Genomic DNA, 23150 nt, shown 5'->3' with positions numbered 1-23150 from the left:
TAATGAAAAACACCTCACTTTTTTCCTCTCAAAGCACACAGTGAATTAAGCAGTGAATTAAGCAGTGACTATAAGTCTTATTAGCAATTTTGGGTGCTTCTGAACTGGTTTCTTCAACTTCTTAAATAGTAGTGAGAGCTGACTACTGCAAATTGGTAATTTTCAAAGTCTTAAATTAGCAAAGTCTGTTCTGGAAGCACATACATTATTTGACAGGGAGGTCAAGACTACCTGTAAAAGAAATCTTGAAAAAAAGAATAACCCCCAAAGAAATCTGAAAGCCGAGTTTTGTTGCCCTGCATGATCAAGTTCTGGAAAAGTCAAAGGGGTTGTTAGGGGATATGAGTATCCATGGAACCTTGCTGGCTGAAGGTGTCCCTGCCCATGGCTAGGGGTTGGAACAAGATGATCTTTAAGATCGCTTCCAATCCAAACCGTTCTGTGATTCTATTATTATCTGAACTTTGAGGAGGGGAAAAAAGAGTCTGTCTAAGTGAAGACAGGCAGGCCAACAAAACTGAGATTTCTCACTGAGGGCTTATCTAAACTGACCTCAAGTTCAGAGTTCAGGCCTTTGGGGGTTTTGCAGGTTTGGGATCCTGCTGGCTGGATCCACTAATCCACTGATATTTGCATTCCAGTTTGCATTATTTGTGCTAATACAGGAAAGATTTTTTTTCAGGTTATGCTTTTATACAGCCTTTTCTGTAAAACACCACTAGTGAGCCTCTGAAGAGAACACTTCCCCCTGCCCTGTTGCTAGGATTGTGCATTTTCTGGTGTATAAGTTTCAGACATGTGTGCCTTAAAAGCCACATGCTAGAGCACCATTCCCCTCACCCCCAGCTCCCCTGGATGATTTATCTGCTGTCAGGGCTTGTTTCACCAACTGCAAGCACCCTGCTAGTGCAGTTCTTTTACACAACCTGGAAATGTTATTCTTTATATGCCAATTGGAATACATCAAATGCATAGTGAAATGAGACCAAATTAACACTTGGGGTTATGTGCACTGTAATTCACAGTAAAAGAAAGATTGGAAGATGTAAAGATGTGTTGAATGTGCTCCCTTCTTGTTTGATACAGATGTGGAGCAAATAGGTTTGAAATTATATTTTTGCATGCAAATGACAGCAATTTGTATTAACTCCTATTGTGCTAGAATGTAACATTTTCATCTGATCTAAGCCTTTTTGTCTTCAGATCCTCTTTCTGTTCTCACAGTGCATTTACAACGATCTTAGATATTAATTATCTTGCTAACTTCCTGCAAGGGGACAAACCAGGCACATGTTGTGACATTCTTCCAGGCAATCTAGGTGTCAAACTCATCTCCCTTTGATAAACACAAGTCATGGATTTATTATATCAGGGCAGATGACTGACCAACTTCTAATTAAGCCCTGTTAAAACTTACATGGTGACTGGATTTCAAATTTGAACCTTGTCATTTTCAAAGCATCCTAAACTTGTCATTTTGTTTTTTCGGAAAAGGAATTCTGATTTTCTTGTTCTTGAGGACATAAAAAACGCCTGAATAAATTAAAAGAGATTAAAATTGGGTTTCAATAGGACCTCACAGTATGAAGCCACTGTTAGTACACCATTATGAAGAACACAATGACTGCAGGCGTGGCTAGCTCATGCCAGGGAAAAGCTAATATTGTTTCACCTTAAAACTTAATAATCAGGCAGCCTCAGTCAATTATTTTCTCTTCTTTAAGAGAGTAATTCATTTAGGAAAGCAGCATGCATGCGTGTGTGTAGGCAGCAGTGAAATACCTCCAAGTGCCCCAGTGTGCTACCTCAAGCTAAGTGCTTTGAAAAGGGAAAAGAATTTTAATTTAATTTAGAAAACTTCTGTGGCCTTCCATGCATTGAGCAGGGAGGACACAAGCTGTGAGCAGGCATGAGGACAGGCAGTTCCAGCACAGCCTGGCTGCATGCTGGAGAGGAGGACCAGCCTCAGCCTGGCCTTCATCCCAAACCCGTGCTGTTGTCTGGAACTCATGGGGAAAGGCAGTGACAAGGGCTTGCCCAGCCAGGGACAGGTTTTGGTGCAGTTCTGGGGTGGTGCTCACTGCCAGGCTTTTCCTGGGCCTCCACCTTACTGAAAAGATGTCAGTGGAGGAGCTTCTCCCCAGTGTGTGACCCTCTCATCCCTGGGCTGCATTTCCAAAGCAGCCTCTGCCCGTGGTTTGCCCTGCTGTGCTCCCTGATCTCACTGCTTGAGCAGCAGTGGGTGCCCCTGAGCCTCTGTGCCAGTGCCAATCCAGCCTGCTCCTGCACTTCGCACGTGCTACTGTCACAAGGCTTTGAAGCCGAAATATTTTTCTTAGGGAGATGCCTAAGAAATCACTGAATGCACTGAGCAGCTCCCAGAGCTTGGTCTGACTGTGCTGCTCAGGGTGCATCAATGACAGCACACGTGGGCAGCAGGGTTTCCAAGAAGAAACATCATCCCTGAAGAAAACAACAAAAGTGTTCTCTGGAAGAGAGCTTTTAACCTGACAGTATTATTAGTCAATCTCCCCTGTCCCTGCCCAGCTGATGAACTCTTGGATACAGCCACACACTTCCTTCAAACAGCAGGAGGATTCAGGAGGAATTCAAGAGCCACTGGATAACCCCACTTAACTGGTTCTGTAGTAGGAGCCTGCCGGGAACTTGGGGTGACCACAGCTTTCCTGAGGTGTCGGTGCTGAAAGCACTTAGGGCAGCTCTTTTCCACTGGGAGCTTTCCATGCTGAGCTCTGTGGTGACCCTGTCTGAGCCAAGAGTGGTGCCAGAAAAAACACCTTTTAATGCTTTAAACAGAGCACTTCCTTCCTCACCCAGCTGAGGGTAAGGAAGGAAGTGCACATTCTGACAAGATGCACTAAACTGTGAAAGCTCGGGCAAAGTCCAGAAGCTTGGGGTTTCTCCCTCCTTACTTTCCCCTGGCTCTCTCCCACTAAACACACTGGAGTTTTTAAGCACGCACGCTGTTCTCCAGGAATGGGATCTTTATCTCCATCACGTCACCGGCAGGTTGTTAGAAAATGCAGCCTGCAGTGAAGCAACACAAAAATCTTACGCTTGATTTAAATAATGGTGTTCATTGCCTATTAAAGTATAACTTCTTGCTTTAAAAAAAGATTAATTAAAATGTACAAGAATGCAATTCAGTTACATTTAATGCTTCAGCCCAGTGCTCACTTTCATCACTCATTCCCAGAAGTAGTATTCAGGGAAGCACGGCATTCTCAGTTCTGCCATTAAAAGCACAAATGACTATCAAACCTGTTCTTTTCAAAAGCCTGGCTCAAGTATCACCATTGTTAGATTTTTCATAACGTATTACTTTGGTCATTACTGTTTTGCAAGATAATTGTATCAGTGATCTAACTTTTGACAGGATCCAAAGTGGCTGAAAATAGTTCACTGCAGCACCTTTGTCTTTTAAAGGCCATTTGGGTCTTGTTATTTTAATCCTTGTGCAGCCTGATTTATCACTTCAAACATCTGTCAGCTGTGCTTTGTCTTGAAATTGATAGTGATAGTGTTACTGATTTTTCAAGAGCAGCTGGTAGAGGTTCATTAGTTAAGCTCTCAAAGGGAGTAGATAACTGTAATATTTTTCTTTGTTAATCATCTCTTACGAGTTGTAATAATACAGAGCTTGAAATCTGCTAGAAATGCACAGCTTCTCTTTGTTTCTAACTCGTCAGAAGCATCCTTTCATTCTTTTAATCTGCTTCGATTATTAAAACTCTCCTCTTCATAATGCAGTAAAAAATTGAATAATTGCACGTGAGTGGGAAGTGAGAAAAACCAGCCTTTGCTGTGTCGCATTTTGCACTGAGAGAGGTCATCGGGGTCTCAGAGTTAACATCCAAACACAAAACAACTCCAGAGAGGAGATTAAGGGCTCTTCCATAATTGATTTTTAATTTAAACTTTACAAGGCATAAAAAACCCTGATGACAACTTCAGTAAAGTCGGGTCCATTTCTAACAGATACAGCAGTTTTCCGTTCACGCACTTTCCCTGCCGCACAAACCAGCCTTCATGGTGAACTACGGCTCTTGAAGCATTTTCCCCACCGAAATCTTTGCCAGCTGAGCACCACGGTGGCTCCTGCCCAGAGCTTCCAGGGACTGGAGCATCTGGGAAGTCTCCTGCAGCTGAGAGCGTATCAGCGCTAGCGCCGCTTCCACGGGCAGCGCTCGCGCACAGATAATTACCGCTCGAAATTAGTATTTTAATGAACTGATCCCAGCAAACGTGGAGCGAAATCTCCCAGGCATTAAGGAAATAAGCAGGAGGGGAAATTATTAACTGTGAAGTTCAGCAGAGGGCTGGTCAGCAGGTGCTGGCTGGGCAGAGGGGCTGAGTGTCGCTGCTTCCCTCTGCTGCGATGGGTTTTGGTCCTGCAAGCTGCCCTGGGTTTTAGGGACAGGGTTTAGTGTCCTTGGCAGTGCCGGATCAATGGTTCGGACTCGATGTTTTTCACAGTCCTTTCCAACCTCAATGACTCCATGAGCTGCACGTGCAAGCAGCACAGCTTCAGTGTAGATTGAAAACACCTGGCATCTCACAGGATTTCCAGGTGGATAGGATTGTCTTATAAATGGCCCTAAAAATAACTAAATGCCAGATCTCCACCCTAAAAGCACATCTCAGTCTCATAAGACAGTGCATGTGTCCATAGTAGCAGCGAAGCTCAGTGTAAAATGCATTGTAAGAATTCAGCCTGAATATCAAGAAAATGCATAGAGTGACTGAAAAAGCCACTTGAGAATCAGTGGGGGTTATTTGGTGCTAATATAATAATAATCTAAGTTTTCTGTATCTACTGTATCTCAATTTGATATTTTTATACAAGACTTTTTCAGACCCTTCACAGAAAGGTTTAAATTTCTTTTATTTCCCCACCCTTCCAGAATACCTCATATATAGTGAAGAACTAAAACTACTTAGTGATATCTAAGAAAAAATTTTAAAAGTTTTTTCCCAACATACATGCAAATAAAAGACCTAATTTTTATCTCAAATATCTCTAATTTAGATTTAAGGCGGGGGGAGGGGACCCCAAAGAGTCAAACTCTCCAGGAGAATTGGTGCACTTTTTTTTGGCAAGAAACATTTCTCAGAACAAATTTTCTGTTCTCTCAGCAAAAAGGTAGATCAATTCAATGCATGGATATAATTTAAAAGCAATCTATGCTCTAAGCAATTTATCCGATTGCGGCTGGAAGGAGCACTTCAGATAACCTAAAACTACTTGTCAGGGTTGTGAAAGAGGCACATTTTTGAAATAGGAAATCTTTGCAGGCTTTATTTTTAATTTTCACTCTTTTCTTCTGCTGCTTCTTCCTCACAGTTTTGTTTCTTTACTGAAGGGCTGTTTTAGTAAAATAGTATTTTGCTTGCTTGCACAAATGAGAGAATTTTAAAGTGGTTTGGGTTTTTTTTTTTCCCCTGTAAAAAATATGGTATGGGTTTGAAGTGTCAATTTTGTTTAAAAAATATGCAATGAAATTGCATCTGGGATTAGAAATTTCTCCCAAGATAACCCTTTTAGATTCGTACTTTTGTCTGTGGGTTATTGGTATGTTATATTCCCATTAAAGATTTCTACCTGTACCTTTGCTGGCCTTTAGGTGGCTGCAGGTGTAGACAGAGATCTACGTCTAGATCAGAGATCTAGATCTTTCTCCCTCACATGGTGTGAGGAGGAATGGCAAAGCCCCTTTCAGAGGTCCTGTCTGGCTGAGCCCAGGCGTGGCCAGGTGACCAGGAGGGCCAGGGGCACCGGGCCTGTGTCAGGAATGGCGTGGCCAGCATGACCAGGAGGGCCAGGGGCACCGGGCCTGTGTCAGGAATGGCGTGGCCAGGTGACCAGGAGGGCCAGGGGCACCGGGCCTGTGTCAGGAATGGCGTGGCCAGCAGGACCCTGGACTGGGCACTGGTGAGGCCACACCTCGAGTGCTGTGTCCAGCTGTGGCCCCTCAATTCAGGAAGGACAGTGAGCGGCTGAAGCTGCCCAGAGGAAGATCTGGAGCACCAGGAGTGGCTGAGGGAGCTCAGGGGGCTCAGCCTGGAGAAAAGGAGGTTCTGGGGGTCAGGCTCTGCTCCCAGGGAACCAGCAACAGGATGAGAGGTCGTGGTCTTAGCCGTGCCAGGGGGGTTTAGGTTGGACATTAAGAGGGATTTCTTCACATAAATGGTGATTAGACACTGGAGTGAGCTGTCCAGGGAGGTGGTGGAGTTACCATCCTTGGAGGTGTTTAAGGAAACCTGGATGTGGCATCAGTGCCATGGTCTGACTGAAATGGTGCTGTTCAGTCACAGGTTGTACTCTGTGATCTCAGAGGGCTTTTCCAGCCCCAATGATTCAGTGATTCTGTTTCCAAGCAGAAAATCTAATGGGCTGCATGGTTCAATCGTGAAGGCTTTCTTTTCTGCTGAAGCATCTTCTCATTGTATTTTTAACTAAAATTGTTAAAATAATCCAGTTCTGTTAGTTATTGAACAGAGGATTTCTGGCTACCTTCCCTGAGTGAAAGAAAGTTGCAGTAGCATTTAAAGATTTCTAAATTGTAACGTCCCTAATTTGTCTGGGGGATTTTGAGAAGTCTGAGTACTGTGCCACTGTGCAGCTGGAGATCAGCCCCCCTGACTCCCAGCTCTGCACTTTCCCCCCATAATGGATATCTTTGGTGGATTTGGCACGTTGAACCCCACAGTCCCTCTGTATCATCGGGTTCAAAATGAAACAGAAATCAAGCAAGTAAACTCTGAATTTGTGACTTAATTTCATCTTTGTACCAGAGTGAAGAGCCAGTCATTGCCCCAGAAGAGAGAAAACCAGGCACAAGAACCTGCTAGTGTTTATTTACTTACAGTTTAGCAAGGACGAGGCTGTAGAACCTGGAAAGGGATTTTGGGTGCCTGAGGAGTGAGGGCATCCTCAGCTACAAGGTTCAGTCTCTCCTCTGGATATTCACATCCCCCCACCCCATCACCAGCTCAGTGCTTGGTGGATTACAGAATCACAGAAGGGTTTGGGTTGGAAGGGATCTTAAAGCTCATCTCAGTCCAACCCATGCCATGGTGGGCAGGGACACCTTCCACCAGACCAGGCTGCTCCAAGCCACATCCAACTGGGCCTTTTTGCTTCATTGCAGAGCAGCTCCACTGCATCCTGAAAAATGAGGCTGTGACTGGATGCAACAAGCATGGCACTCTTACACAGTCCTGCTGAAAGATGTTGCTTGGCTCCCAAATTCCTCACAGCATTCCTGACAGCAATCACATCTGCAGCCATAAAACCCTCCACAGCCTCTGTCTTTGAAAAAAAAAAATTAATAACCAGTAAAGTTCAAGCTCAGCTTGTTGTGATGAATTATTGGAGCCCGTCATCATTTTCTTGGGGGGAAAAGAAGACTAAAAGACTATAATGGAACACAATTTTATGGTTTTTTCCATTTAATTGATGATGGGCTGAGTTTTTATTAATATTTCTGGGCTCCAGTGTAAGATGCTGAAAAAGCTAATATGAGATCATTGTATCTGGTTAATGTGTGTGCTTTGCAAAATTGATAAGCCCTGTCAAGACGTAAATTATTTAAAATTTGATAAATGTGTTGAAATCACTGAATTTTCAAACCGATAAAGCAGAGTTATTTCTCTTCCCTGCCACACACCCCCCTTCAAAGTGGGGCTTTTGTGCAGCCACTCAATGGGGCCACGTTGTTTCATGGCCTGTGAGGATCCAAAATCAGCACAGGGAACCCAGAGAGGTGTCCTGTGCTGCTGCAAAGGGGACACAAGTGCAAACCCGTGGGACACTTGGGCATGGAAGCAGCAGAGAGTAAGAGTTTTTCACTGGTGAAACTGGGGGCTGGAGGAGGTGGTACCCCTCCCCTGCAGCAGTGGGATATAAAGCTCCCAGTGAGCAGCAGAGTGGTGCTTCAGAGCTGTTTATTCCAACAGACCAATTCATTCCAGCTAATTGCTGAGAGTTTTTAAATGATTCCTGGCAGGGGTGAAGCTAAAGGAATGATTGCTGGTGATTGATGAATAACCTGGATAAAATTCCCAAAGCACCAGAACTATTAACTCTTGCATGGGGACACCTGCTTTTATTTAGTGCCTTGCCCACAGAGAAAGGCACTGGAGTGAGTTCCAAATGAACCCAAATTTGGGCAAATGGAGAAAATAGAGCATTTACTGATACCAGTGTTTCATCAGTGTCAGCTCATTTCTCAAAAATAGCTCACAGGGAATGTTATTTAACCCTGTGCTGCTCTGATCAGGATCACACATGGAAGGGGGAGAGTTTGAAGAGCAGTCACCGTCTTTTAGAGGAGGGCACAAGAAAAACCAAAGGTCTGAAGTTTAAAACTCCATAAATATGAACCACACTGCGCTGATCTGAGCTGCCCTCGCCGTTTATGCAGCGAAAGAAAACAGCGAGACGCGCTGTGGATGGGGCCAATGTTGTGTTTCTCACTGGAAAATATCTACAGGCAAATGGAAATTTTAGGGTAACTGGGTGCCATTTTACAGCCTCTGTGATCGGGAAAAAGATTCGGTGATTTCTGGGTGGAAATTGATGGTTTGGAGGGAATGGGAAAACACTGCTGCAGCAGAGGAGAGCTCTAGCAATAGCCATCTGTTTAAATGGATACACTAACTTCCCTAAGCTGGTATTTTTCAAATACCCTACCAGCAATATTTTTCACTATAGTGATGCATTATAGTGAAATGGAAAGATGCTGAGGAAGTAGTTTTTTTCCAGCATGTGCTGCATTCTTTTAATACAGATTTTTTTATTGCCCGGAAATTGCTAACCAATGTGAATAAACAGCTGAACAAAGCCATCGGCCCTTCCTCACTAACAGCAAAATGCAGCCAGTGAGGGAAGGGCCTTGGGAAAAACAGAGTGTTAGAGTTGAGTTCTCTTATACTGCAGAAAGCTTTATTCAAAACAGGAAAAAAAATCTGCACACCACAAAGGTTTTACATTACAAAAGCACAAACATTATTCACATCTCTGAGCAGTGTCCCCTCGTTCGTGCCGCTGAGGCAGGCACTGAGCAGAACCAGGCAGTTCTTTGTTAAGCTCCTTTTTTACTGAATATTTACAAAACATAACCAATTTACCCCCCAGAGCCACGAGGTCCCTTCCTTCAGCTCCCTGAGCTGACAGTTTTGTCAGCTCCTGAATTTCTCACCCCTGTAATGAAATTAGTGGAACAAGACAGCACTAGGATGGAGCAGAGTCAAGAATTAAGGCTGTGCAAGACTGAAGAATCCCACAGCCTCGCAAAATACTTCAAAAAAGAGGAGGAAAAAAATACTCAAGCAAAGTGTAAGGTACAGCTTTCTGCAGTGCCTAGGGATTGCTGTCTGGGCCTTAAACAGGAGTATTACATCCTTATAATTCAATTTATCAATGATTTCACCTTCCTGTGTTATGAAAGCTGTCCTGTTACCACATGAAATAGCCCAGGTCACTGTAGCTTCAGGGATGTGTTTCGTTACCCCATGAGTAAACCTCATTTGGTGTAACAATTACATAAATAAAAGCAGCAGTAGTCTAGCGAGGTGCAATTCTGTGATTTCACCATCATGGCCTTGAAATACTTGTGCCCTGATAGGTTATTGATGTGGCAAACCCGCCTGGCTTTAGCATGTGTTAATGTTTCTCACCCTTCAGCCATCCCCAGCCCTATACCCACATATTTCTTCTTTTCCTATCAGAGCCTTCAGCAAGGCACCCCTGGGAAAGCAGCGCTCTGCCATCTCATCTGGTGTGAGAGCCCCCAGAAGAGACATACACTGAGCACATGGCACAGTGTCCTCTGCATCTCCTCATAAAAGGCAAAGGGAGAAAAGCCAAAGAGCCATTGCAGGATTCCAATAAGCATTGCAGAAGACAAGTAGCCCAGGAGGATACTTGAGGGTGTTCCTGTGCCCTTGCCAGAGGACAGTCACAGCTGGGTGGAGACACCAGCAAAAACCAGATTCCCCAGCTTCCTTTCCATATATTTCACCTCAAAATATCCAACCACTTTTCCCTCTGACTCAGTTGCTAACAGCAATGCCAGCTGTAGGTGCCCATGGTTTGAGTGGTCATTAGCATTTTAAATAGCATTTCATTTAGCCATGCAAATGAGGAAAGTTTCTGGTATTCCAGCACTGCCAGGCCCCTGGGCCCAGCTGTAATCTAGAAATGCAGCAGAAAAGCCTCTTTTTTGTGCTCCTCAAGGCCTCAGGTCAGGCTGGGGATGGGTGAACATGTGCAGCACTTCATGTGAGCAGACTCACTTCTCTGCAGCAGGGGAGTGATTTCCCTGGCACTGGGGATGGCCAGCTGATCCTGGGCTGGGACAGGCTTAAGAGTGGCTGAAGAACCACACATAAACATGACAGAGCTTCACCAGGAACTTTCCATCACAGCAGAAGTGATGTTTCCCCCAGCATCATTATGACAGCGCTATTTGGGCTGGTACAGATCAGCATCTGTCACTGTTTCCATTAGAATCTCCTATTTCCCCAGGTTCTCAGCTCAGCCATAAAAAAAATATAAGATAGAGGCAGAAAGCTGACATACAAGGTCTCGGGCTGAGAGTGATCACTGTTGTCTTTTCTTCCCCCACTTTTAATCTAAAGAAGGAAATAAGGTATTTTTGCAGAGATACACCTGGCCCATTGCATTTCCACCCAGCCATGGATTTATTTCTAGTAAAAAATAAGTGATAGGACAAGTGGAATGGCCTTAAGCTGAAGGAGGGCAGGTTTAGATTAGTTATTAGGAAGAAATTCTTTACTGTGAGGGCGATGAGGCACTGGAACAGGTTCCTGAAATTGTTCAAGGCCAGGCTGGAAGGTGTCCCTTGCCCATGGCAGGGGGTTTGGAACTGAATGATCTTTAGGATCCCTTCCAGCCCAGACCATTCTGTGATTTTATGATTTAGCAATAGTGATGGTCACCTTTCAACATTCAAGCTGTGAATGTTGCTGCTGTTCCATATTTCGTCTTAATCACTGCATTAGGGGTGATCAGGAAGGACACGTGGTAGTGGGTTTGGGCTCTGGTTTGGAGCCTACTGCTGCAGAACAGGCCCCAGTGAAGATTAAGGGCTTTGGAGTTTCTAATCTTTGCCAGATGATTAAATGAAAAATTGCAATTTGTAGAAATAACAGCTGGATATTGTAAAAACAGAGCCCTGTGAGGAACCAGACATGTAGGAAATCCTTTGGGATCAGGAGCAGAGGGAAAAGCAAGCCCAGGACTGGTTTCCCTCATGAGACACAAAGCACAAAATTCCATCCCACACGTTCCATGTCTGTGCTCCGTGTTTTGGCTGCTTTAGGCAAACTTCCACCCTGTAATGTTGCTGCTGCAGAGTGAAAGCCCCATCCCTGCATTAGTTACACTGGGATCCACCACCTGGACCCTGGCACTGTGGGATCAGTGATGAAGCAAGAGCAGCATTTTGCCAGGAGGAAGGGCCAGCAGCAGTTTGTCACTGGGGACATGGGCAGGACAACAGTGTCCTTTCTTCTTCCTATTTTAAGCATCCTCATTCTGTTCACACAGTTTGTAGAAAGAGATGCAGCTGAAAAAGTTTTTCTTTTGTACATCAGGACCATTGCATAAGGCAGTTCTAAGGCAGAACAGTTCATAAGGCACCTTCTTCTACTCAAGATTTAAAGGACCTAAAAAGTCAGATGATCATTTCTGTCCTGTTGAAACACAGATCTTGCTTCTGACCTCTGGATCATACACTCCAGTTCTGCATTTCCAACAGGACTTCTCTGCCAGAGAGAGCAGGAAGAACACGCCTGGGAAATGTGTGTCTGCACTGAGTTGGAAACTTTACTGAGACCTGTTTGTTTGACTCTGAAATCTTAAGGCCATTCTGTCACTACCAGAAGGAGGTTTTGCTTTCTGATTGCAGACTCAGCTTGGCCTTGTCACGGATCTTAAAACTGAGCTGTGCTGTGTGGCTGGGAGTGCTCAGCACCTCTGGAAGGCTGGACCTTGCTAAGCACAGGCAGCTGTGCAGCTGAAACCAGCACACCAAAACAGGGCCATGTTCACTGTGTCAAACTAAGGGCACCAACATGCAAACTAGGTTTGGATCAAATGGAAAAAGCAACACCAGAAAAGACAAATGTACAATAAGTGGTTGAGGAGACAATTACACCAACAGAACAGGATTTTAAGCCTAAACCAGCTGGAAAGTTGTGGGGAGAAAAAGGAAGGGACTGGAAATTTGTGCTGTTCTGTTTCACTCCAGCTTTTAGCAGAGGGGCCACTTTGGGCTGCAGGGTTTCCACTTTCCCCAGTCAGGTATTCATCTAATAAATGTGCAAGCATGGGGCACCTGCCTGCCCTTGCACGTCACAGCCATCAGCCTGTCCAGAGGTTTTTCCATTTGTCCCTGTGGATGGCTCCTATTGGCATTTTTGCATCTTCCATGAGCTATTTTAAGTAAAATCCTTGAGCTTTCATAGGGCAGTAGAAATTACTCATTACAGAGGCCCAGGTGACTGATTCAGACCCTATGGGTATAAAAATAAATACCAATGGCTCCTTCTGTGTCTTGGCTGTTCTATTCCCCCCCTGACACTGCTGTCCCTTTCTGTTCTGGAGCAGGTGTTCTGTGACAGCAGCCGGGTCGTACAAGCCGCGGACGTGCTGGACTGGGAAGACAAGGATGCTGCAGAGACACTGGTTGACAACGTGGTCCATTCCAGGATCATCAACCCCCTACGCCTCTTTGTCAAACCATCTCCAGTGCTGAAACACGGCCAGGTGTCCTACTCGGACAGCATAGAAAACTTTTGGGATTGGTTGTCCAACATCACGGAGGTTCAGGAATCTCTGGCACGAACTAAACGCAGACCTATAGTAAAAACTGGGAAATTCAAGAAAATGTTTGGGTGGGGTGACTTCCACTCCAACATCAAAACTGTAAAGCTGAACCTCCTGATCACGGGGAAAATCGTCGATCACGGCAACGGAACCTTCAGCGTTTATTTCCGGCACAACTCCACAGGCCTGGGGAATGTTTCTGTCAGCCTGGTGCCACCTTCCAAAGTGGTGGAGTTTGAACCATCCCCACAGTCCACGCTGGAGACCAAGGAGTCCAAGTCCTTCAACTGCCGCATCGAGTACGAGAAAACAGACCGCGCCAAAAAAACTGCCTTGTGCAACTTTGACCCTTCCAAGATCTGCTACCAAGAGCAGACCCAAAGCCATGTGTCCTGGTTGTGCTCCAAGCCCTTCAAAGTCATCTGCATTTACATCGCTTTCTACAGCGTAGATTACAAACTGGTGCAGAAGGTCTGTCCCGACTACAACTACCACAGCGAGACGCCGTACCTGTCCTCCGGCTGACCCGGCCTGGGGCTGCAAAATCACACAAAAACGAGCATTCCCATTAACCTTTTGGAGAAGAATATGTTTTCCTATCAGGTTAAAAAGTCTCTAAAAACTGTAGCTGTGTTCGTGCTGTATCGTAACTAATCCAGCTGTTTATGTAACAATCGTTTTCGTTTGAGGCCGTTGCATTTTAGCTCTCTCATCATTCCTAAGGGAACTGCCAGGCAGGCACGTGACGAGAATCAGACAAAATTATGTCTGTAATGAACACTGATCTTAAAAATCACTTTTTTGAACAACTCCATGGCAGAGAAGTTGTCTTTTACTTGAATTGGACAGCACTTAGCAGGTCCTATTTCTCATTGGGACTTTAGGTGACAATAGAAAGAACAAATGATGAAGCAGCCTCAAAGCTGCTCATACTCAAACTTCAAATAAACAGCTCTCCCACTGATTTCATAGAGAATGTTACACAGGGGGCTCAAGTAGTCAAGTCCAAATATGAAGTGCTAATTCTTTGATAAAAAAGGAAATAAATCTGCATTTTTATGAGTTGTAGTAGCTGTAGGTGTTCATTGAAGTGAAGAGTGAGTCGTTCTTCCTTCAGACTTCTTACCCATGGATGTGCAATGATGTAATTAGACCTCAATGAGCTTTAGTTTATAAGACCCAACAGGTGTGCATGTGTGGTATACATTCCTTCCTCCCATGCCCACCATTGGGTTAGATTCCTCTCACACTTTCACACAAGCACACACACCCCAGGATTAGTTTTTCAGCAACAAAGAATCTAAATACCTGGGGAAAAGATAATCTCTGTTTAAGTCAACCTGGTCTAGTGGAAGGTGCCCCTGCCCGTGGCAGGGGGATTGGAACTGGATGATCTTTAAGATTTATTCCAATCCAGACCATTCTGTGATTCTCTGAACTGTAGCAGGGGCTGGCTTCCAGGAAAATGAAGCAATTATTTTGCTATCCAGCCCCTGAGCATTAAAGTGCAGCAAGGAAAACACATCACAGCACAAGGATGATACCTGAACAAGCAGCTTTCTCCTTCTTGGCACCAGTTGTTCCCTTAGCACTGCACACCTTAAGTTAAACTATCAGCCATGACAAAGAGAGAACAACAAAAATCTATGCACCTTCACCTCGTAAAGCAGGTTTGAAACTTTTATATAACTACTCAGCCAGGCTTTCCCCTAGTGCAGAACCAGCTCCTGCACTGCAGCTGTAGAAAGGGAGGCTCCAGCTGTGGTTGTGCCTCACCAGGTGTGGTCCCACTGCAGTCAGGAGTGGTTGGCTCTGGCCACGCAGGTTCCAGCATCTCCCCCTGTGCTTTCTCTGGGTATTGATCTGCTGCTGCCAATTTGCTCTCCTGCTCCTTGGTGGCAGCTCGATGTCACAGGTCCTGTGGAAGGAGCTGGCTGAGGAAGTGCTGATTGCCTCCAGTCAGACTCGCACACAGGGTTCAAGCAGTTACACACAGCTTAAATAAAGCACTATTGAAATACTGTTTGGTGATGTGCACACAGGCAAGTGACTATGGCAGCTCAGAAGGACTCACTCATGAGGTTAATTCTGATTTCCTTGGTAAAGAATCACACAAAAAATTACTCTGTTAAAAATATACGAGTAACTGGGTGATTTGTTTTTCTCTTTAGGTGACAAATTTAAATGTGTGGTTTAGTTTGATCAATAATCTAAATGTTTTCCTTCATCTTATTTCATACAGAGTCTCTCCTGGTCTATAATGATGTTTTTTAATTTGCCTATTCCTGTCAATTCCTACAAGTTGTTCTACTTTGTGTTCTGTATAGCGTGTCCTCGCCCCAGCTGTACATGAGCTTGGATTTATTGCTACGAGTTCAGTGGTTGGTGCTTTTGTAACTTAGCTGTAAGCCATGATTTTATTGCCATGTATTTTTACTCAGCACTGTAGGCAATTAAAAGAAAACCCTACATGCTATTTATTGTAGAGTATGTGGAAACCATGTATGTATATACACTTAAATATGTGTACATATACAGAACATATGTGTACATGTATTTGTATGTAAATAAAGAGAGTTTATTAAATCTGGCACTTGCTTGTGGCCCATTTGATGTTTGGTTTTAAATGTTGCATGTATGAAGACACAAAGGAAAAATAGGGCACAGAAACATCTCACTGCACATTTTTGCCCAGCTGGAATTTGTTTTTCTAGGAGATATTTAAATGTGTGCTATAGTGAACAGTGTACAAGCCTAGGCAGAGTAGGTTCAGCAGCATTCCTTGAAATTTGAGAAATGAAGCACATGTTTTGACAATCCTGAACTGTAATAATTGCACCAGGTACATGAAAAGTGAAGAGGAAAGTTTAAATTGGACAACATTCCCAAGCAGGAACGTGCTGGGAAAGAGGGCAGCTTGCTGCTGATTCAGCCCTTGCTCCATCCCTCATCAAAAGGGGAGCTGGATTCTCCTCCTCCCTGGCTCTGGCACTTCCCAGGCTGAGGCTTCCAGGCCTCAGGAAGACAAAGCATGGGAGAAACTCATCCCAGTGTCTCCCATGCAGCCCTGGCACAGGGAAGCAGCCTGGCAGCTGGAGCAGGAGCACAGGGAGGGAGCTGTGGTACCAAATTCCATCACACCCAACAAGTCCCCACCACTCTTCTTCCAGCCACAATACTTTATTATTCAGCTTAAAAGCAGGTGGTTGCAGTTTTACTTTGTTGATTTTTTTGATCCTTTTTTGATTTTGAAAACATAAAAAAAAAGAGCAGTTACATTCTTATTGCAGTCAAAATCTGCTTAAGAAGAAATTATTTACACCCAGCAGGGTAAGCAAAATGCAACGCAATGATGACAGGCTTGATTAGGTCAGATGTCATGCTGCCCATGTAAACAAAACTAAATGTGATTTCATTTCACACAGAACAGGCTGTGCATTTTCCTGAGTAGCAGGTGACTGTTTCAGACAAGTGTCAAATTGTTGCTACTATAGCTCTTATTCAAAGGATTTTGAAACAAAAACTTGAATGATTAAATATGATTTTTAAAAAGAGTCTTGAATGGGCAATCACAATTTATGATTGCAGCAACTTTATACAGCCTTTCTGTAATCCAGATCTCCACAGGACAGTTTTGTACACATTTATATCAGTAAAAATATCAGAGAATCATGGAATATCCTGAGGTGGAAGGGTTCCACAGGAATCATTGAGTCCAGCTCCTGGCCCTGCACAGGACACCCCAAAAATCCCACCTTGTGCCTGAAGTGGTTCCTGAACTCTGGCAGGTTTGGGGCTGTGACCACTTCCCTGGGGAGTACACATGTAAACTTATTGGTAAATACCTTACCTATTGTTCTCCCCACCCAATGGGAAGAACATTAAAAATTTCCAATAAAAAGCTCATTCCTGTCAAACATATAAAGCCTCACCTTTTTTCTTTAGCCAGCACTCCGTGCAGAGCTGCAGGAACCATGCACATCCACGTTTTTTTAATCATTCCAACTTAAAGAAGAGAGTAACAACTCGGGGCTTTTCTTGCCTTCCCCCTGAAGAATTTTGTCCTCTGGACCTCCAGATTTCTGATTTCCCTGCAGCCCTCACAGCGGCCACATCCTGCTGCGAGTTCTTCGGCCTCACCGTCAGCTCCTGGTGCCGTGGGGACCACGAGGCAGTGCCAGCCCCTCACAAGGGGCCAGCAGGGCAGAGAGCTGAGCCCTGCGTGCCACGGCCTGCCTGGGGTTGCACATTTGCTTTTTAGGGTGAATTTGCAAATGAGCAAAGCCCTGGATGATCCTGATACGACTGGAAAAACTCTCACAGCAACCAAGCGAGGGTGTTCCGTGCAGATCAGCATCCTGTGCTGCTTTTCTTTTTAAATTGTAATTCAAGGATATTAGAATTTGCTATTTGTTTTATGCTCTGTTGACCAGCATAATCTGGATAATGTTTTATTTATAGTATAATAATGATTCGTCATTAGCACCGTCTCTATTCAAATTTGCGCAGTTGAAGAGACAATAACAAGCTGCTCTACACTAAGTAGCTCAATGAAACACACATCAATCTAGTAGATTTTTAGCTGTAGGGTGTCTAGTTTGAAAAACCAGACTTTGCCATTCCCACCTCTCCCTCGTGAGCACCTCCTGCACGTGTCCATCAGGAGCAGCATCCTTTGTTTTGGAGCTAACAAATCAAGTGGGTTTACAGAAGAGGAGCTGAATTATCATGAAATATTCTACTTGGTGTCAAACCATGCCTCCCCTGAGGGTTGTTGAGCTTGGGGCTGCAAAACCTGTTCAGATCTGCAGCCAGGAGTGATGGGAACTGAGCAGAGTCCACAGGACACGGCCAAGGCTTCTGCCACCAGCTCCATGGCACAGCTCTGCAGCCCCAAATACTGGGGGCTGTCAGCCAGAAGCAAGGCCAGAGCTGTTGGTACCCTCAAGCAAGAACCCAGCCATCCTGAATTTTGAAAGGGAAACAAAAAAAAAAATCACAAAAAAATGCTATTTCCAAAGATGTAATTCAGTCTCCAACTCAGCACAAATCCAGCACCAGCTGCAGCCCAATTAAAAAGCAATCACAGTCATGGGAAAACAGTTTAGCTGGAGAAGAAAAAATCCTACCTGCATAAACAGTGGTGAGACTCTAAAATGGACTCCAAAAGAAATATCAGCACCTTCCTATTCAACAGGAATTGAACAGCCAGCCAGGCCAGTCTCTTGCACTGCTCTCTGCTTTTGTCCTCAAGCCAGAACAGAGGGGAGAAAACTCTGCTGCTTCAGGGACTTTTTAAATGTATTTTCTTCATTTTATGGATCAGCTGGCCAGAGCAGGTGCTGATCACACCAAGGCCAAGGGTTGGACCCCACCATGGGCCATGCACTCAGGAGCTGGACTCAGAGATCCTCCTGGCTCGCTTCCCACTCGGAATGTGCTGTGGCTCCTCAGCCAGACACGGGGAGCTGAGCAGTACTGAGGGCCCAGAGGTGATGAGCATTCCCCTGTGCATGTCAAAAGCTCAACTGCCTTTCCCAGCTCCCAGCAAAGGAGTGAAGTGGGAAGCTCAGAGCTGATACATGGGAACACCAGGGTCTCTTCTGGCTTGTCTGGAGGCCAGACTTGGAACTGCCACCCAGAGCTGGGCCATGGGAGCAGGGCAGGGGCAGCACAGGATGCAGCCTGATGGCACTGCTGCCTCAGGTTTCAGCTTTTATATTTTTCAGATTCTGTGCTGCTTTAGTGTGTGGGTCTGAGCTTCATATTAGGGGATGGTGAGCTCTCTTCACAGAGTAGGGAGACAAAGCAATTTCTTCTCCAGCTGGGGACCAAAGACAAATGGCCCAGATATCAGGCCCAAGAGTATAAAAAACGTGGACTGAAGAGAGAAAAACAAGAAGGATGGGACTTCATGGGCTAAAGCTGTAACTGGACAATTAACTCCAATATGCAAATGGAGCAAAACTTTGTAAAAGTGACAGACCCTGTGACTGATCGTCCATTTTGTGCCCATTTTGGTTCACCTTGGGTGCAGCCCTGGCTGGGCTCTTGTGCTGCCCCAGGTGGATCCATTGAGGCCTCCTATTAAACCCCTACTTTATTCTCCTAGCTCTGCCTAGTCTCCGTTCCAGGGCAGCCTTCACAAGGGACCAGCAGGAGTCGAGCACAGCCACGACAGAGGAGCCCCTGTGCAACAGCTGCCCCTGGAGCACCTTCCCAGACAGCCCAGTGCTCCCCTTGCCTCTCATGTCACCATCCTGGGAAAACAAGGCAGCTTTTTTGGCAGCCTGATCCCCGACCAGCATTCAGTCCTCACCCTGCTCACTTGCCCTTGGCAGCCCTACATTTCAGCCCCCTCGGATGCAAATCCCATTTCCTTGTTCTCTTGCCTCATTCCCAGACAGTGCGTGGCTCTTTCATCATTACAAGCCAATTAAGCCTCGGCTACCTTATCTTAACAGCTCCAAATAAGCTGGTGATCTTCCTGAAAGGTGATACATTATAATTGGTTCCAAATTGGCAGGAAAGAGAATAGTGAAACATGAGACTTGGAGGTTATTTGAATTAGCCCTGAAGTTAAAAATGGCCAAAAACTCCATCCCCACCTAAAGCTATCAAGGTGTTTGCTTTGAACTTCTAGTCAGCGTTGCTTCCCAGAAAACAAGACTTGGCATCTTTTGTGCTGGAGATCCTGCCTGGAGCAACCTGGTCTAAGGAAGGTGTCCCTGCCCATGGCAGGGGTGGAACAAGAGCGTCTTGAAGGTTCCTTCCAAGTTAAGCATTCCATGATTGACCTGATAAACACCTAAACAGCCACGAGAGAAACATCCCAGGTATGAGGTTTTAGATGGATGGAAAGCACTTACACTCCTGCCCACGTCTCAAAAGCCCCTGATGAAATGGAACTCACACTGAGCTGTTCTAGAGAATGACAAAAAAAAAAAGAACAAAAACCTCAGTTCAGGTTTTCAAAAGACATCAAGTTAATTTAACTTGGACAGGAGAACACGTTCTGGCTTAGCAGGAAACTGCTCTGAGAGGAGCTGTCAGTCCCTTCTAAGCCAGCAGTAGTCCTTAAAAGAAGAGGTGCTGGAAGAGTGTCTGAAGCAGGTGATGCTGAGCACTGCTAACCTGGGAGCACAGAATATTTAACACAGATTTCCGAGCAGGTAAACTAAAGGATTAAAAACTATTTCAAGTTGCCATATTGAAGATGATAAGCAAGCCTATTTATTAAATAGTATTTAGAGCTACTTAATTCCAATCCACTTCTCATGTCAGATATATTTAACTGAGGCGTTTCTGACTTCAATCGGGGAAGATTTGGATTAGCCGAAGCACCAGGGGAAAACAACACAAGCCTGCTCACCCAGCTGCTTGAAGGCAATGCCACACAGGAAGATTGATCTGCCCCGAGGAATAACCTCTCTTTTCCACTTCCAGCACTTGGTTTTAAAGTAAAAACACTACAAATACCAGACCTACAGTCTTCTGTCACAGCCGAGCACAACCTGACTGCTCCAAGCAAAAACAGCAGCACAGATGAATGGTGTGCAAGGCTCCCACATCCTCCAGGTCAGCCAGGCTCAGCAGTGTCCAGACATTAGGAGATACTTCTATCTGGCAAAAAGAGGGGAGAGAGAAATCTATTTTGATTCACCACCCCAGTTATCTTTAAAACAAGCACAGCCCCTTATTTAAAATATGAGTATTGAATTGTGTTGCCAGAAGCAGATTAATTGCAGCTTCCAGGAAAAAACTCTGAGCTTATTTCACACTGACTTTATTCCCTCTTGAATTAAGTTCCTTATGCTACACCAACTCATTTGAATTTTTTGAATTGGTTTTGCATAGTATCACTTACTGATGTACTATCTTTAATTACATAACACACATACACTCTCCAACTGCATTATTAATGAAAGTGTTTTTTATTAAATGGCTCTCAGCATAATATTCAGTCATTAATTTCACATGCTCAGGATGTGGAGAGATTCTATTCTGATGGTCTGGGGAAGCTCTGTACTTCAGATGAGGGATACTTGCAAAGTGATAGTTTTTGAGAGAAGTTGGGCTCATTATGAGCACAGAATTACCTCCTCAGCAGCTGCTGTGCAGTTCTGCTCTGCTGGGCATTAGCTGTGCTTCAGCTCAAGTGCTCCTTTTGCTCTGCCACACTTCACCACGGGTAATTTGAAAATGCCTCTCCCTGGACTCACGGAGATTCGGGATGAATAATCTCCGGGTTATCCTTTAGGAACAATTTACACTTAGACAATGGCACTAAGGCTGCACCCACTGCAATGAAATCTTCACACCCTCCTCCCTAATTATGGTCACCCACCTGCCTCCACTCTGAACCTTTCCGTGCTCTCAGAAGTGACAAAGAACGTTCACACTCCTGGGACAGGAATTTTTTTTGCCCATGGAGACACAGACACACTGGTTCATCATGCAGTCACTGCCGTGAGCAGCCTTCACACTCACCTGCTGCAAAAGTCACCAATTATGGCCAAGAGGCACAAGAGCAGCATTTTAACTCATTTTTTTCTGCAAACTAGCACAAATTTACTATTTCTTCACACAGACGTGGCAGGAGGATCTTTTTTCCAGTCCAGCTTGGAAAAGAAGGGCCACCAAGGCAGTCCTGTACAACTTTTCCCTTCCTCAAAGTCTGCAGGAAGGATTATTTTTCACCTCAGTTTATGCCTTCTATTGATTGATGAAAAAGAAATTCCATTTAAAATAAAATGAATTCCTAAAAGAGCATTTTCCAGGAAGACTTTAGAGGTCTTGGAATTAACTTTTTTTCTTTTTCTAGGAGAGCTCAAAGGGACTTGAGAGCAACAAGACTGCACACTATAGTTAGTACCTGTTTAATCTGTGAATTACGTGGTAAATTCTGTCCATCCTCCACAAAGGCAACTGCATATAAAACTGGATTTGGATAGGACTCTTCCTGGGACTCACCATTTAATTAGCCTCTAGTCTAGATAACCCTGGACTTTTGTTTTTGACTAATAAAGTCCTTCTCTTTAAAAAATCCTCTAATTTCTTACACTTAAAGGCCTTTATCCCAGTGCTATTGCACACGGGAAGGGGAGTGGCTCTTGCCCATCCCATTGTCCCAGAGCAGAACACCCTGGGTCACAGCCCCCCTCTGTCTCAGCCCCATCTCCTGGCCCTTCCAGCCCTGCTCCTTCAAAAGAAAAATGATTAAAAAAAAAACCACAAAAAACTTTACTCGGTCAAAAAGATACTAAACATGGACCTCCAGCATATTTACAGTGGATTTTTGAGAAATTACTAATATTTCTGTATGACAAGATTAATGATAATACATGCCCACATTCCCAGCACTTCATGTCTACATAAAACATTGTGCCATAATGAAGATAATTGAAAGCATGACTTCCATCAATATTTAATTAGCATTTGGTGCTAACTCATTATTTCGGTGCAATTAATTTGACATCTTGCTGTATGGCCTGCACAGATTTCCTCCTAGAGGGTTGTTTTATTGGTGGGGCATAAGTAACAGAAGACACGTGCACCTTCCCCGGGGATTCAAGGGGACTGTGAAATAAGGAGAATATGACTGACATTTTAATCTACTGCAGGACACAAAAGCACATTAAAGCTCACAGTGTACACGTGCATTTGGCTCAGGTATTTCTGCAGTAAGGGCAATATTCTGCTAAACCAACATTTTCAGAAAACAAGCTGTGCCATCATCACACCAGGCTCTTCCACGTGTCTTTGGTCAAATCCCTTTTCCAGGCTGCAGAAGGACACACGTGATGTCAGCACACAGCTCTGGGAGCAAGGACCAAGGAAAGATTCTCTTCCCTTCCAAATTATTTCTGCAGCTCTTCCCAAGAGCAGTGAGAGGAGCCCTGCCCACCCACTCAGGAACAGGTCACTGAGCCAGAATCTCTCCCTTACTGTCACTGCCCTTCACCCACTCCCAACAGCCAGGTGAGGGAGACAAAATTAATTAATTAATTAAGGTGCAAATGGGAAAGAACACTTGGCCTACCATGTGAGAGGGACACCACGTCCTCCCAGCCCAAATCCACTGGAAATAAAAACACTCTGCTTATCCATTATTTGGTGAATCTTCTGTTGATGATGTAAAAGAAAACAACCACAGCGTAAGCAAAGTGCAAGTGCCCTGTTGTTCCTCTGGCTGCTCAGCTGCTCCCCCTGCCCTGGGGAGGGCACTGGGGTGGGCACTGGTCCTTCATTCACCCCCAGCCTCACTACCTAA

At 44.7% G+C, this 23150-nt stretch overlaps 1 protein-coding gene across 1 annotated transcript in view; it reads left to right on the top strand.

The window, feature by feature from the left end:
• The window catches only part of NXPH2 (neurexophilin 2), a 35390-nt gene extending 19922 nt beyond the window's left edge, over positions 1 to 15468 (top strand). Inside the window, exon 2 of the mRNA XM_041409210.1 lies at positions 12659 to 15468. Within this exon, the coding sequence (XP_041265144.1) occupies positions 12659 to 13402 (744 nt within the window). The 3' untranslated portion in view covers positions 13403 to 15468. The remainder of the gene's footprint in view (positions 1 to 12658) is intronic.
• The last annotated feature ends 7682 nt before the right edge of the window (positions 15469 to 23150 follow it).

This window comes from Onychostruthus taczanowskii, unplaced genomic scaffold (genome assembly GCF_017590055.1).
Source record: "Onychostruthus taczanowskii isolate IOZ18803 unplaced genomic scaffold, ASM1759005v1 scaffold10, whole genome shotgun sequence".
Taxonomy (NCBI): Eukaryota; Metazoa; Chordata; class Aves; order Passeriformes; family Passeridae; genus Onychostruthus; species Onychostruthus taczanowskii.
This window is presented reverse-complemented; position numbering and strand designations above follow the sequence as displayed.